This window comes from Argiope bruennichi, chromosome 6 (assembly GCF_947563725.1).
Source record: "Argiope bruennichi chromosome 6, qqArgBrue1.1, whole genome shotgun sequence".
In the NCBI taxonomy this organism is placed as follows: domain Eukaryota; kingdom Metazoa; phylum Arthropoda; class Arachnida; order Araneae; family Araneidae; genus Argiope; species Argiope bruennichi.
This window is the reverse complement of record NC_079156.1, coordinates 116252285-116264807: the sequence shown is the minus strand read 5'-3', so window position 1 is coordinate 116264807 and position 12523 is coordinate 116252285. Positions and strand designations below refer to the sequence as shown.

The 12523-nt window shown below is 29.0% G+C and overlaps 1 protein-coding gene across 1 annotated transcript in view; it reads right to left on the bottom strand.

Annotated features, from left to right (window-relative positions):
* LOC129971923 (uncharacterized) overlaps window positions 1-11289 on the bottom strand; it is a 42814-nt gene extending 31525 nt beyond the window's left edge. Inside the window, exons 1-5 of the mRNA XM_056085900.1 lie at window positions 11234-11289; window positions 9091-9156; window positions 5108-5234; window positions 2999-3331; window positions 697-773 (exon numbers count right to left, since the gene is read on the bottom strand). Coding sequence (XP_055941875.1) covers window positions 697-773; window positions 2999-3331; window positions 5108-5183 — 486 coding nt within the window. The 5' untranslated portion in view covers window positions 5184-5234; window positions 9091-9156; window positions 11234-11289. The remainder of the gene's footprint in view (window positions 1-696; window positions 774-2998; window positions 3332-5107; window positions 5235-9090; window positions 9157-11233) is intronic.
* Between the last annotated feature and the right edge of the window lie 1234 nt (window positions 11290-12523).

Here is a 12523-nt window from a genome sequence, read left to right as displayed (position 1 = left end):
CTAAGTCTCTTCCATGTCTTCAAGCCTGCCTTCTGCTGCAAACAAATGATATTACACACACACACACACACATACACACACACAAATATATATAAATATATAATACGAATTTTTTTTGAGGTCACAGTATGGTCTTTATACATTGTATATGAGAAAATAAAAATTTCTTTGTTGCGTCCTTCGATTCTATATCATGCAATTTACAGCCTTGGATGTAATAAAAACTTTCTCTGACTACAAGAAAGAATAAAATATTCTACTTTTAAGATTCTAACACAGAAATAAAGAAAGCACTTCCCCCTCTTTCCAAGATCAGTTATGCAGTTTTTCCTCCACCACCTGTGGAATTCTTATTTTCCTTTTTAGCAACCAGATTGCCCATTAAACAGTAATAACTGAATCGAATAGACGAATAATATGATCAGTTAAGTAATTAAAATACAAGAAGACTTTTAAAAATGGAGGAGCATATTGACATCCTAATCATCTCTTACTGCAGCTGAAAGCAAGTAAAGGCAAGCATTCTGTATAAGAAGCATCTGTAATGCCCTACTAGAAATTTACATGACGACTAGACGAATTCCTCAGCAGTTTTTTCTGGGAAGTAAGTGGTAACGGCAAACTTTAATGTATAGATTTTTTTATTGTCATTTAGCATAAATAAAAATGTAATTTGAAAATTTAACTTTTACTTACCATCCATGGCCAACTTCCTCTTTCCGCCTTCTGACCACCGATTACTCGATTATGAGTAAAGATCGACGAACCACAATCTAAAAGAAGTTTGAAAGTGAAGTGAGAAATTAAAGAATCCTTTAATTTTTATTTTTACTACTTTGCGTTCTTTAATGAAAGCTTTAATTCCTTGTTGCATATACAATTTAACTTCGTAAACGATTAGATAAAACCCTTTGTAATAGATCACGGAGAGGGCATTTAGCGGTCCATCTTATTTACATAAAGCTGATAATGATTTGCAATTTTCATCAAAGGTTTTCTTTGATGTGAGCAGCACTTTTATGTCTTTCTTTAAAATAGCACGTATATTCGAGAAGATGTAAAAGTTTTTCTTAAATTCTCTTTAATGAAAGCTTTAATTCCTTGTTGCATATACTATTTAACTTCGTAAACGATTAGATAAAACCCTTTGTAATAGATCACGGAGAGGGCATTTAGCGGTCCATCTTATTTACATAAAGCTGATAATGATTTGCAATTTTCATCAAAGGTTTTCTTTGATGTGAGCAGCACTTTTATGTCTTTCTTTAAAATAGCACGTATATTCGAGAAGATGTAAAAGTTTTTCTTAAATTCTCTTTAATGAAAGCTTTAATTCCTTGTTGCATATACAATTTAACTTCGTAAACGATTAGATAAAACCCTTTGTAATAGATCACGGAGAGGGCATTTAGCGGTCCATCTTATTTACATAAAGCTGATAATGATTTGCAATTTTCATCAAAGGTTTTCTTTGATGTGAGCAGCACTTTTATATCTTTCTTTAAAATAGCACGTATATTCGAGAAGATGTAAAAGTTTTTCTTAAATTCTCACATTTTTTGAATGGTTATAAATTGCGAAGTTTTCATTCAAATTGTATTAAACTTATTAACTGTGTGACAATATTTGAAGGAAATAGACTAGATAGGGTTCATCACTTCAGGTACCTCCATCAATAGATTATCACTGCTCAATAAATTGATTATTGAAGCATTTTTATCATGCAGCGAATGAATCTCGCCAAACCGATTTCACTATGCCTTTCCAAGTAACCGGAAGACAGCTGTTACAAAAACATGACTTTTCAATGACTTTCAGTAACTCTTAAAAACAAAAGCTTCAAAGAGTAGATTATACTTTCAAGATGTTATATTTACGTAGGGATAATGTTAAGGGTGGTTTTTTTCCCAAGAATTATGACATCTAACAATATTTTTGTTTAATTTGCCTTAAATAAAAATATGTGAAAAACGATTGGGAATGATAGAGAAGAATACAATTTTGAATGATCTCAATAATTAAAGTGTTATAACGTCCCCATTTTCTCCGCATCGCAAACTTTATGAGGAATTACATACATGAGCATTTTGTGTTTCAAAGCGTAAAGAAGAAAATGAATATGTATTTTTGTTGTCTCTTTATCCAAAAGATGGAATCCAATATTAACACAGAACTCTAGTAATGTCAAACATATGTCAAATTTCATTTATTTTAATCTCTGCGCTTTTGAGATACCCAGTTTACATGCATGTGGCAAGTCATTGGCAAATTTTGTTAAAGAATGTTTATACAGATCTGTAATTTAAATGATAAAATTGTATTCATCTGGAACTTATCGTTTTGTAATTGTCAAGTTCATTTGCGTTTGGACAGATAGGCATACAAACTTCCACAAAATATGTTATTTTTTTTAATTTGGAATAAAGACCACATGCCAAAACTCCCTCTTCATCATTCAAAACATTTTAGAACTATCGTATTCACAGGCAAACATAATTCGATAAATATTTTTAGGTTTCAAGGAGGTCTAAAATGTTAAAATTTGTCATAATCTCGATTTCGAATTTCCTAGTAATTCAAATACTTTCCCTCGGTACATTTCTTATACGAGGATAAAAACATTAAGATGATTGTAATCTAACATCAAATATTACATACAAGGAGGTTTTGCAAATTTTAAGTCATTTCACATCTATAAATTCTCTTTGATATTAAATACCCTTTAAATGAAATTCTAAAATATCTGGTCACCAATAATCTCTTCTAATAATAAAGATGAATGTATGTGCATTTTTTTTCTAATTACTTAATTTCTACTTTCTTGAATTGCGGCAGAAATTTAAAGAATTTCTACTTTCTTTTTACATAAAAAAATAATAATTGGAAGAAGTAACAATTAACGATTTCGTTATTACAGCATTTGGCAAAGCAACCAACTTTCGGGTCATAGCCCAGCTTCAAAAGCTCTGCTATAAAACGAAATAAATTTGAAACTTACCATCTGGCAAGAAGATGGGCTTTTCATTGCTGATATCCGAGGAACCAGCGGGTTTGGTCTTAGGTATGGAGAGGATCGGAGTTCTGGAATGGTTCATTGTTGGAGAAATTCTCTCTCTAGAAGAACCAGAGTTATCTGGTTGCAGAGATGATGGGCAACATACTTTTGGCTCAGTGCCAGCAAAACCACACAAATAAGGTCTCAACTGATCCCAGCCGCTGATTCTTTGACTCAGAGATAGACATTGTGTCCAGCGTACGCAATTCCCTCTTTCTCTATCAGGAGTCGCGCAGCTGGCAACAGGTGAACGTCTGCTATTGTTCTCGAAAACAACTGAAAAATATTTTTATACAATACTTCAGTAATAGTTATTAAATAAATTTTTGTACAGTAAATAAAATATTAAGAGAAGAAACTACGGGTATTCCTAAAAATGACCCCAAAATGGTACACTCGCCTCATGCTAATGAGCCTATATAGGAAAATGATGAAAATAAGCAATACTATACTATTTTATACCTTTCTTTAAACGAATTCTCATCACTTTCTAAACAAGCTAGAAATCCATGTCAATTATATTTTCGATTTGCAATGCGATCATGGTCTTTTATCTTCTTATATGGTACTAGTTGATCTTCGCAGTACATCCTATGAAAAATATTCTTTCATCACCACTGTCAATAAAATATTTTGGTTTGGTACTATTGCTGCATACGAATCCCTCTCATATCATCATAGCCTGTCTATAATTCTATGATTTTGGGTAGTCAATACGAACGGCAAACAACGAATTTTTTCACTCTCTGATTCATATTTATTAGACAGTCTATGAGTACTCATCTCAAAATACACTGTGACTTAAGAATCGAAGCTGTTACAAATGTTTAGGAACTGTAAAGTTCCTAAATATACTTTCTAACTAAATATTCCTAACTAAACATTCCTAAACTAAACATTCTTAGACTAAACATTCCAAAAACATCAAAATATCTAGTCATCAATCACCTCTTCTAATAATAAAAATGAATGTGTATGTTTGTTTGTTTGTTTTTCTAATTGCTAAATTACTACTTCCTTCGTTTCAGGCAGAAAATTAAATAATGTCTCTTTTATAAAAAAAAATGGAAGAAATAACAGCTAACAGCCTTTTAACATTTTTTGCTATTATTAATAAAATAAGTACATTAGTTGGACAAAAAAGCGTTTATTTTTTTAATGGATAAACATTTAAATAAAAGATTGACTCTAAAATGGATTAAGACAAAGATTAATGAATCCTGTTCAATAAACACACCTATTATGATTATTAAGTTCAGCGATTAATTGGAATTTTTCATTTATATCGGGAGGATATTAGGCATCAGTTATAACAAAAATAATCATTCATCATAGTGGTTTTGAAATGAATAAGTGAATGATTCGTTATTAGACTTAAATAATATCCATATAAAATTGTAAATTTCCCTCAATGCTGCTTAGACTGTCGATATCTCAGTAAAATAGGCAATTGAGAAACATTTAGAGTTTCATAACCGATAAGTCATAGAATAATCAAAAATTCCGACTTCTTTTAAGATTGCAGACATTTGCACTGCACTAGGCAAATCCTGAAACGACTTAAGCCAGTGGGATTGGTCTCCACGAAACGTTCCCGCATACTTTCTAATAAAGGCCTTCTGCAGCTTCCTCAGGATTAAATTGTGGATGTACTGAATGTCAATAGTGAATAATAGTTGGGAAATACTGATCGTCGGCATAATCTAATATTTTTACCAGATCTATTGCAAGAATATGTATTTTGACATCTTTTTGCCAATAGATTGACACTAAAATTTGACATGAAACTACAACTGTAGCCGCAAAATCATCTACCGAATTTTATTCAGTTGCATCATTGCGTTTATGAAAGGGTTTATGCAAAAACCGACTTTTTGAAAAATCGGTTTTTTCCAAGTTCACTTACATAGTGGATATTCGTCAGGAACATTTCCTTCCTTGCATCAGAAGTGCACTTGATGAGTCCTAAAGGGCCAAATGTAGATTGAAGCAATTAAGTGGTAGTAGTGGATTTAATATGCTAATATAAAACAAAAAATGAAACCTACATACTTTGTCCCACAGAAGCGTCGATCCAAAATGGACTCAGTAACAATACCGGCCAAAAGGCTCGGATTTGCAAGAGCATAGTGGTGAACTTGGTTTCGTTCAGAATTCAGGAAACGACAAACATTATCATCTGTAAAAGAGAAAATGTGTGTTAATGTTCAAATTTTTAATGCCTCCTTTTCAATTTTAATTCATCTTTGTTTTCCAATTTAGAAAGCCTGCTCTTTTTAGTACTTGATTTGGTAGAAAACTCTTTCTACTTCTTTGGTAGAAACAGACCATGCCATCTTTCGCTTTAAGAGCATTCACATGATGATCGGATTAATTACTTAGTTTTTGTACAAACAGTGTAAAGAATTTTTAAGACTGAGTTTATAACATTAAATTATAACAAGTATACATTATATAAATTATATGTTATTATATAAATTATATTATGTTATGTATTATACAAATTATAACATTATAACAAGTAATTGTATTTTCTAACAATTACTTGTAACAAGGAGTTTTATTACAGGGATCAAATCACATGTTCGATTTACTTTATGGAACTCTTTCTAAAAGAACGCTTCAAAACTGTTTGGGTAGTCACAGTGTCTTCAAAATAACACCCTTTTAGCTCCACTTTAAATTTTGGAAATTAAGAGAAGTATCTAGGTGCTAAATCAGCTGAATGCGGTGGTTGATTCAACACGAGGATACTACTTTTTGTCAAAATTCCTTATTCTTCTAATGATTTGTAATTATGAATTAAGTACAGATTTTTGTTTTGCCCAACTATTCATGTAAGACGATTTAAATAGTTTCTGTATTGATATTCAAATATTTCCATCGTTATTTGTGAAGCACAATTATGGTTTTCCACGAAAGCACACATTTTATCAATAATCATAGTTTTTCTTGATGAGCTAAGTCTTCTTATATGTTTATCATCGTCTAGAGCCTGTCTTTCGCCAAAAACTTTTTGGGGCAGGGGAAATATTAGATATATTTAAGCAAAACTTGTCGTAAATTTGTTTCATCACCACTTTTTCCAAGTTTTGCATGAAATTTAATTACGATTCTTTAATATGGAAAATATTTATTTCAATTTTTAGTATTTATTGGTAAGATTGAATAATATGAATTTATTAGTATCAGTTTACTATAAATTTCAGATTCCAGATTAAGAAAATGTACATACTATAAAATAAAAGCGGTAATAAAAGCCCTATCTCCAAGTTAAAATGCCCCAAAAAATTCAATTTTTTATTTTTATTTTAACATTGGGAATTGGCACGCAATTGAATGGTTTGATGGAAAATGAAATTGGTGTGGATTACGTTATAACAATAAAGACTTAACAGATACTGTATTAAAAAGACGTGGTTTTGTAGAAAAAATTTTACAAAATTAAAACTGACATCATTAAAAGGGAATTTATTGAGTTTTCAAGAAGTGAAAAGATGAAATGAAATGATAAAAGTAGCATAAAAGTAGCTGAAATTTAATTTTGATGGATTTCACTGAGAAACACAAAACAACCTTACATTTTTATTACATTTTGGTTTTGAAAAAATGGCAGTGATCTTCCTTTTGACTTGAAGAGCAAGAATACCAAATTTCTTTAACATCGAACGATAAGTGTAGATTTTTATGCATGTGTAATGTAATATATATATATATATATATATAGTAACCAATCTAAAGTAAGAAAAAGTTTGAAAACGAAACTAAAATGAAAACGAAACAAAACAGTTTCGAAATCGCAACTAAAATTTATTACCTATTTAAACTAAAACCAAAAAGGAACTTCATAGTATTTAGAGAGCGCAATTGCAGCTACTTCTAAAACACAGATGAATTGATACAAAAGTATTAGAATCAAGTTAATAGGAAAAACAAAAACCAAATAAAAATTAAACCAAAAAAAATTATTAAAAAATATTAAAAAAGAATCCGGCCTGAAGACTTTTTCAAGGGTCACCCTCAGGCAGGGATTCAAATAAAGGGATTTTTTCTGTGAGGACATACAGACATTAAGTCTAATAATGATTCCTCGTGACCCGAAAATCCCCCGAAATTATGCTCAAGAGATATACCATTTTAACAGAAAGGAAATACAAAATAACAAATTAGAAAAAAACCACAAAGTAAAAATACAATAAAAACAATAACAATAAAAACAAAAACAGCATTAAAATTAAAATTAAAAACGAAAAGGCCAAGACATACCATCCAACAGTGAACGAAACTTTAAGCAATCGATTGTGATTTCCTGTTTTTGAAAGTTAACGGTAAATTATGTAAACAGAGGTAGGCACCCAGCGCCATCTATTGAGTGATCCAATATGCAAGTAAATTTCTATTTTTATTTAAGCCAAAAGATTAATCCCAAACCATACCTTGTTTAATTAAAAAATTGACATTACAGTAATTTCTAGGAAAATCATTTTTAATTAAATTTTTAAGGAGGATATTTGATGCTTCAATATAAGAATTTTTATTATTGCAAACCCTTTTGATCCTGTTAACTTGTGAGAAAATAAGATTTTTGAAAATTTTAGAGTTTAGATTGGAATGGTAGTTACATAGTTTTGTTATTTTAAAGTTGAAATCATCCCTTTTATCGTATATACCAACTATTGTTTTATCATTAGCAATTTCGATTTTTAAATCTAGAAAGGTAGCCTCAAGTTGATTTATATTTGTATCTTTTAGAATTAAATCTTTTGGATAGCAATTAGTAATAATATTAGTATTGTCGAAGTTAATCAAAAGTAGGTCATCAATATATCTCCACCCGTTTATTAAATTATATTTAATTATTTTTTTCTCATAGTAATGCAGGAAAATATTAGCTAAAGCACTTGAGAAAGCTGTCCCCATTGGAATGCCCTTGACTTGTTTATAAAAATTAATACCATTAAACACGTAATTTTCAGTAATATTAAAATTACATAACTCAAGCCAGTTATTTTTAGGAATGATATTTTCATTTAAATATTCGTCATATATAAAAGTGCAGACCTTTAATTATTTTTCATGAGGTAGATTAGTGTATAAATTTTCGAAATCAAAAGTATTAAGTTTATTAATGTTGTTATCTTTAAGAAAATCCAATACTTCTTTGTTACTAGAAATAATAAAGTTGTCTTCATTTTTTATTTTGTCCAGGATAATTTTTAAGTATTTAAAGAAATGTTTACCCGTATAGTAATTATAACTACCAGTGCTACAGGTTACGAATCTGAATTTTAATGGATTTTTATGAAATTTAACTGTTGGGAATAAATAAGGATAGTTAAGAGAGCAAGTCTTAGTTTTGGTTTTTTTTGCGAAAGCTAGCATTCTTTTATCTAATTCCTTTTTCCCGGTGTTCTTTAACATATAAGTTGCATTAGAGTTATATTCATTAATTAAAAGTTCTTTATAATAATATTTACAAATTAAACAGAAATTATTTGCTGATTTATCTATTACTGTAATGACAAATTTTTCTTTTAAATTTTTTATTTCATTTTTTAATGTTTTACTAAAATAAATCCCACGTTCTTTAGATCTGTCAAAATCAGTATTCAATTTTATTTTAATTTCCTTTATTTCTTTTTCCTTATTCCTTCCCTTTCCTTTTTCCCGGATTCTTTTTTAATATTTTTTAATAATTTTTTTTGGTTTAATTTTTATTTGGTTTTTGTTTTTCCTATTAACTTGATTCTAATACTTTTGTATATATATATATATATATATATATATATATATATATATATATATATATATATATATGTGTGTGTGTGTGTGTTTCAATTGTTTCAATTTTATTTTTTTATTTTTAAATGAGAGAGAGAGAGAGAGAGAGGACCAAAATGTTTCCTCATTAAAATTATTTATTCAAATATTTCTAAATATGGTGAAATGTCTTTGAAACGAAGTTATTTAGAACACAATTGTTTCGATCCAAAAGGAGTAATATAAGACAAATAGAGGATTTAAAAAAGACCTACCTTCTTGTTTTCTTTTCCTGCGTCTTTCAAAATTTTCTTAAAACCAAAAGAAATATCCAAGGATAACTACGGATTAATGGGGGAAAAATAAAGAAACAATTAATGATATACAAGTAAAAACTAGCTTTATGCATTTATTTGCAAAGTTTTATAAAAGTTGATTTAAATTAAGATTGTTTCTTGGGTCATTCTTATTACATAATAATTTTAAAATTCAAACACATAAATTCGTTCGATATTTTTATTGTCTCAGTTAGAATCGAGGCTTAGAGTTTTAAAAACACTTCTCTTCTATATTATTTAATTGCGAACATTTGTTTTCGTTTATAACTCAGTTTTATTTAGTTTAAGTGATACGGTTTATTAAATAAATCGTCTGCTTTGGAGACCGAGAACACGACACAAGTCGCTAGCTACTTAGTTCCAAAATGAAAGAAGAGAAGAAGTAGAAAGAATCAAATAAACATAAAATAATTTGCTACTAATTTTACTAGTTTTTCTTCAGGCTGTTTTTTTTATAAAGGTCAAGTTAAGGATACCTTACTTAATAAATATAAGTTTATTAAGCAAGAAGTTTCAGAAGTAAGTTTATTAAGAATTCTTTAAAAGCTATCATTTCAATATGTGATATCAAGTTAATAGTTTTATAACATGAACTATCTACTAACACGTATAAAACGGAACACTTCGGGCCATTTAATTCAAATACGGGGCACTTCCAGAAAATTTTTCCGGGAAATCTGGGAAATTTTTGAATTCCAGAATCTAACAGAGGGAAATAAAAAACAAAAGTATCGCGGTTGATTGGGTATACCAAGTCCCTTTATATGTATAGAGAAAACCGAAATATATAAATTCAAATTTTTGTATACTTTTCTTTAACCTATCTAGCTTTAATTTCTTCGACAATATTGGTTATATTTAATTTCATAACATCATGATTTTTTTTCAGCGAAGATTTTTAAACTTTAAATTCATTCTAGCTCTACTATTTTAGAAGCATTACATGGATTCTGTTTATGGCATATATCAGTTTCCCTGACGGAGTCAAATCAAAAGACTTCATATTTGCTTGGAAACGAATATGCCTTATCTATCATCAAATTGCACACTGTCTAAGACGATAATTTAAATTTCTTACATGAAATATACAAAATAACAGTTTGCGTTTTACTTGTATTATATGTGCAAGTCAAGTTGCATATTAGGATAATTAAAACATGGTGATAAGAAAACTGAAGAATAAACAATGTAATCTTTCAGCATATCACTTTTTAAATATCTTAGAAGATTTTGTCAATATATTATAAAAAAATTGAAACAATAAATAAAGAAAGAATAAACTTATAAAAACACTGCCAGAGAATGCGAAAATGAACAGAATTTTTATTCCTTAAATTTCAAAAATGGAAGATGAGAAGAGATTAAATGTCTTTGCAATGCAAAAAAAATATGTTTATTCAAATATTGCATCTTTAATAATGTAAATATCATTTTATATTAAAAAACTAATAAAAAATAGCAAAAAAATTCATATTACTAAAATTATAGTTTTTTTTTTTTTTTTTTAAGATAGTGAAAAATCGTGTTTGTTTTATAATCCTTCCAAAAGATATCAACGAAAAACACCAAAGCTTTTACAATTTTTAATTAACTGAAATTTTAAAAAAATCAAACATTCCACTCTTTAAAAATATTATCACTAAATTATGTGAATTAAGGTTTAGCAGAGTGGCAATATTTATTTGTATTAATCATAGAGTTCAATAATAATTGAATTTGATTATTTTGATTATTTTTGGTCAAATGCTTGTAATTCTTTTTTATATGAAGGAGTTGCTTATAATTAATATCCTGAATTTTCCATTCAAATTGAAAATAAATCTGAGAATAAAGACTAAATTCCGGATGATTAAAAAGATCTAAGACATACTTTCATTTTAATTTTACGCTTGGTGTTTTATTTGGGATTATCTATTTTCAACGTTCAACACGTTCTTTTTGTGACGCAATATTCATCGATTGCCAAATAATAAGTACATTTCGCAAACTGTTCTGAATTGATTAATCTTTCAAAATATTTAGAATGTAAGTAAAATGCTTCTTTTTAAAAAAAACAGCAAAGTAAAGATCAGAGACTTACCAGAAAAGCAGAGTGCGACTCGCTCGTTCTGCGTTCCGGTTTACACTGGTTCATTGAAAAGCCCTCTAGTGACGTCGCTTGAAATTAGTAATCAGAATCACATATTACCAACTTTCATGTCCTCCTGTTAGTAGAAGACGAGTTTTTTTTACCAAGGTCTCATAAATTTCGAGTAGATAAGACATAGCATTTCATAACTTTACAGAGGAAATATATTCCTTGAGTAGTGTCCCGCTCATTTCAGTACGTTGAACTGAGAAATAAAATTTCGTTCTTTGTTTTTGTGTATATTTATTATTTGTTTATAGTGAGGAATTATTCAGAAGATTTGCAATGGTCATATCTCGGATGTCAGAATATCCCTCTAAAATAATGTTTAAACCCACCCGCATCATTTGGCTTATAATAGGAATGGGTTTTTTATCAAGAAAAATATCCTGATGGATATTAAGTATCTTTATTTTAATGAAATATTCTTTCATCTTTGGTACAGCTGATGGAAATTTCGTGGAATGATCTGCCATTGAAAGCAAATTGGTTAATTGCTTTAACTATCGACTGATTTTTTTCAGATTTCACAGTTATATCGAATGTTTATCTTTTAAAACGTGTAACTAAATTTGGAAGATTCAATGAAGCTATAATCCGATACAGATACTACGTAGGGTTCATAGGTAAGGTACGTAGGTTATATCGAATTTTCATTTTTTTAAAATTGTAACTAAAGTTGAAACATTCAATGAAGCTACAGTCCAATACAGATATTACGTAGGGTTCATAGGTAGGATACGTAGGTTTCACAATTATATCGAATTTTCATTTTTTAAAAATTGTAACTAAAGTTGAAACATTCAATGAAGCTACAATCCGATACAGATGTTACGTAGGGTTCATAGGTAGGATACGTAGGTTTCACAGTTATATCGAATTTTCATTTTTTAAAAATTGTAACTAAAGTTCAAAGATTCAATGAAGCTACAATCCGATACAGATATTACGTAGGGTTCATAGGTAGGATACGTAGGTTTCACAATTATATCGAATTTTCATTTTTTAAAAATTGTAACTAAAGATTCAATGAAGCTACAATCCGATACAGATATTACGTAGGGTTCATAGGTAGGATACGTAGATTTCACAGTTATATCGAATTTTCATTTTTAAAAAATTGTAACTAAAGTTGAAAGATTCAATGAAGCTACAATCCGATACAGATATTACGTAGGGTTCATAGGTAGGATACGTAGGTTTCACAATTATATCGAATTTTCATTTTTAAAAAATTGTAAC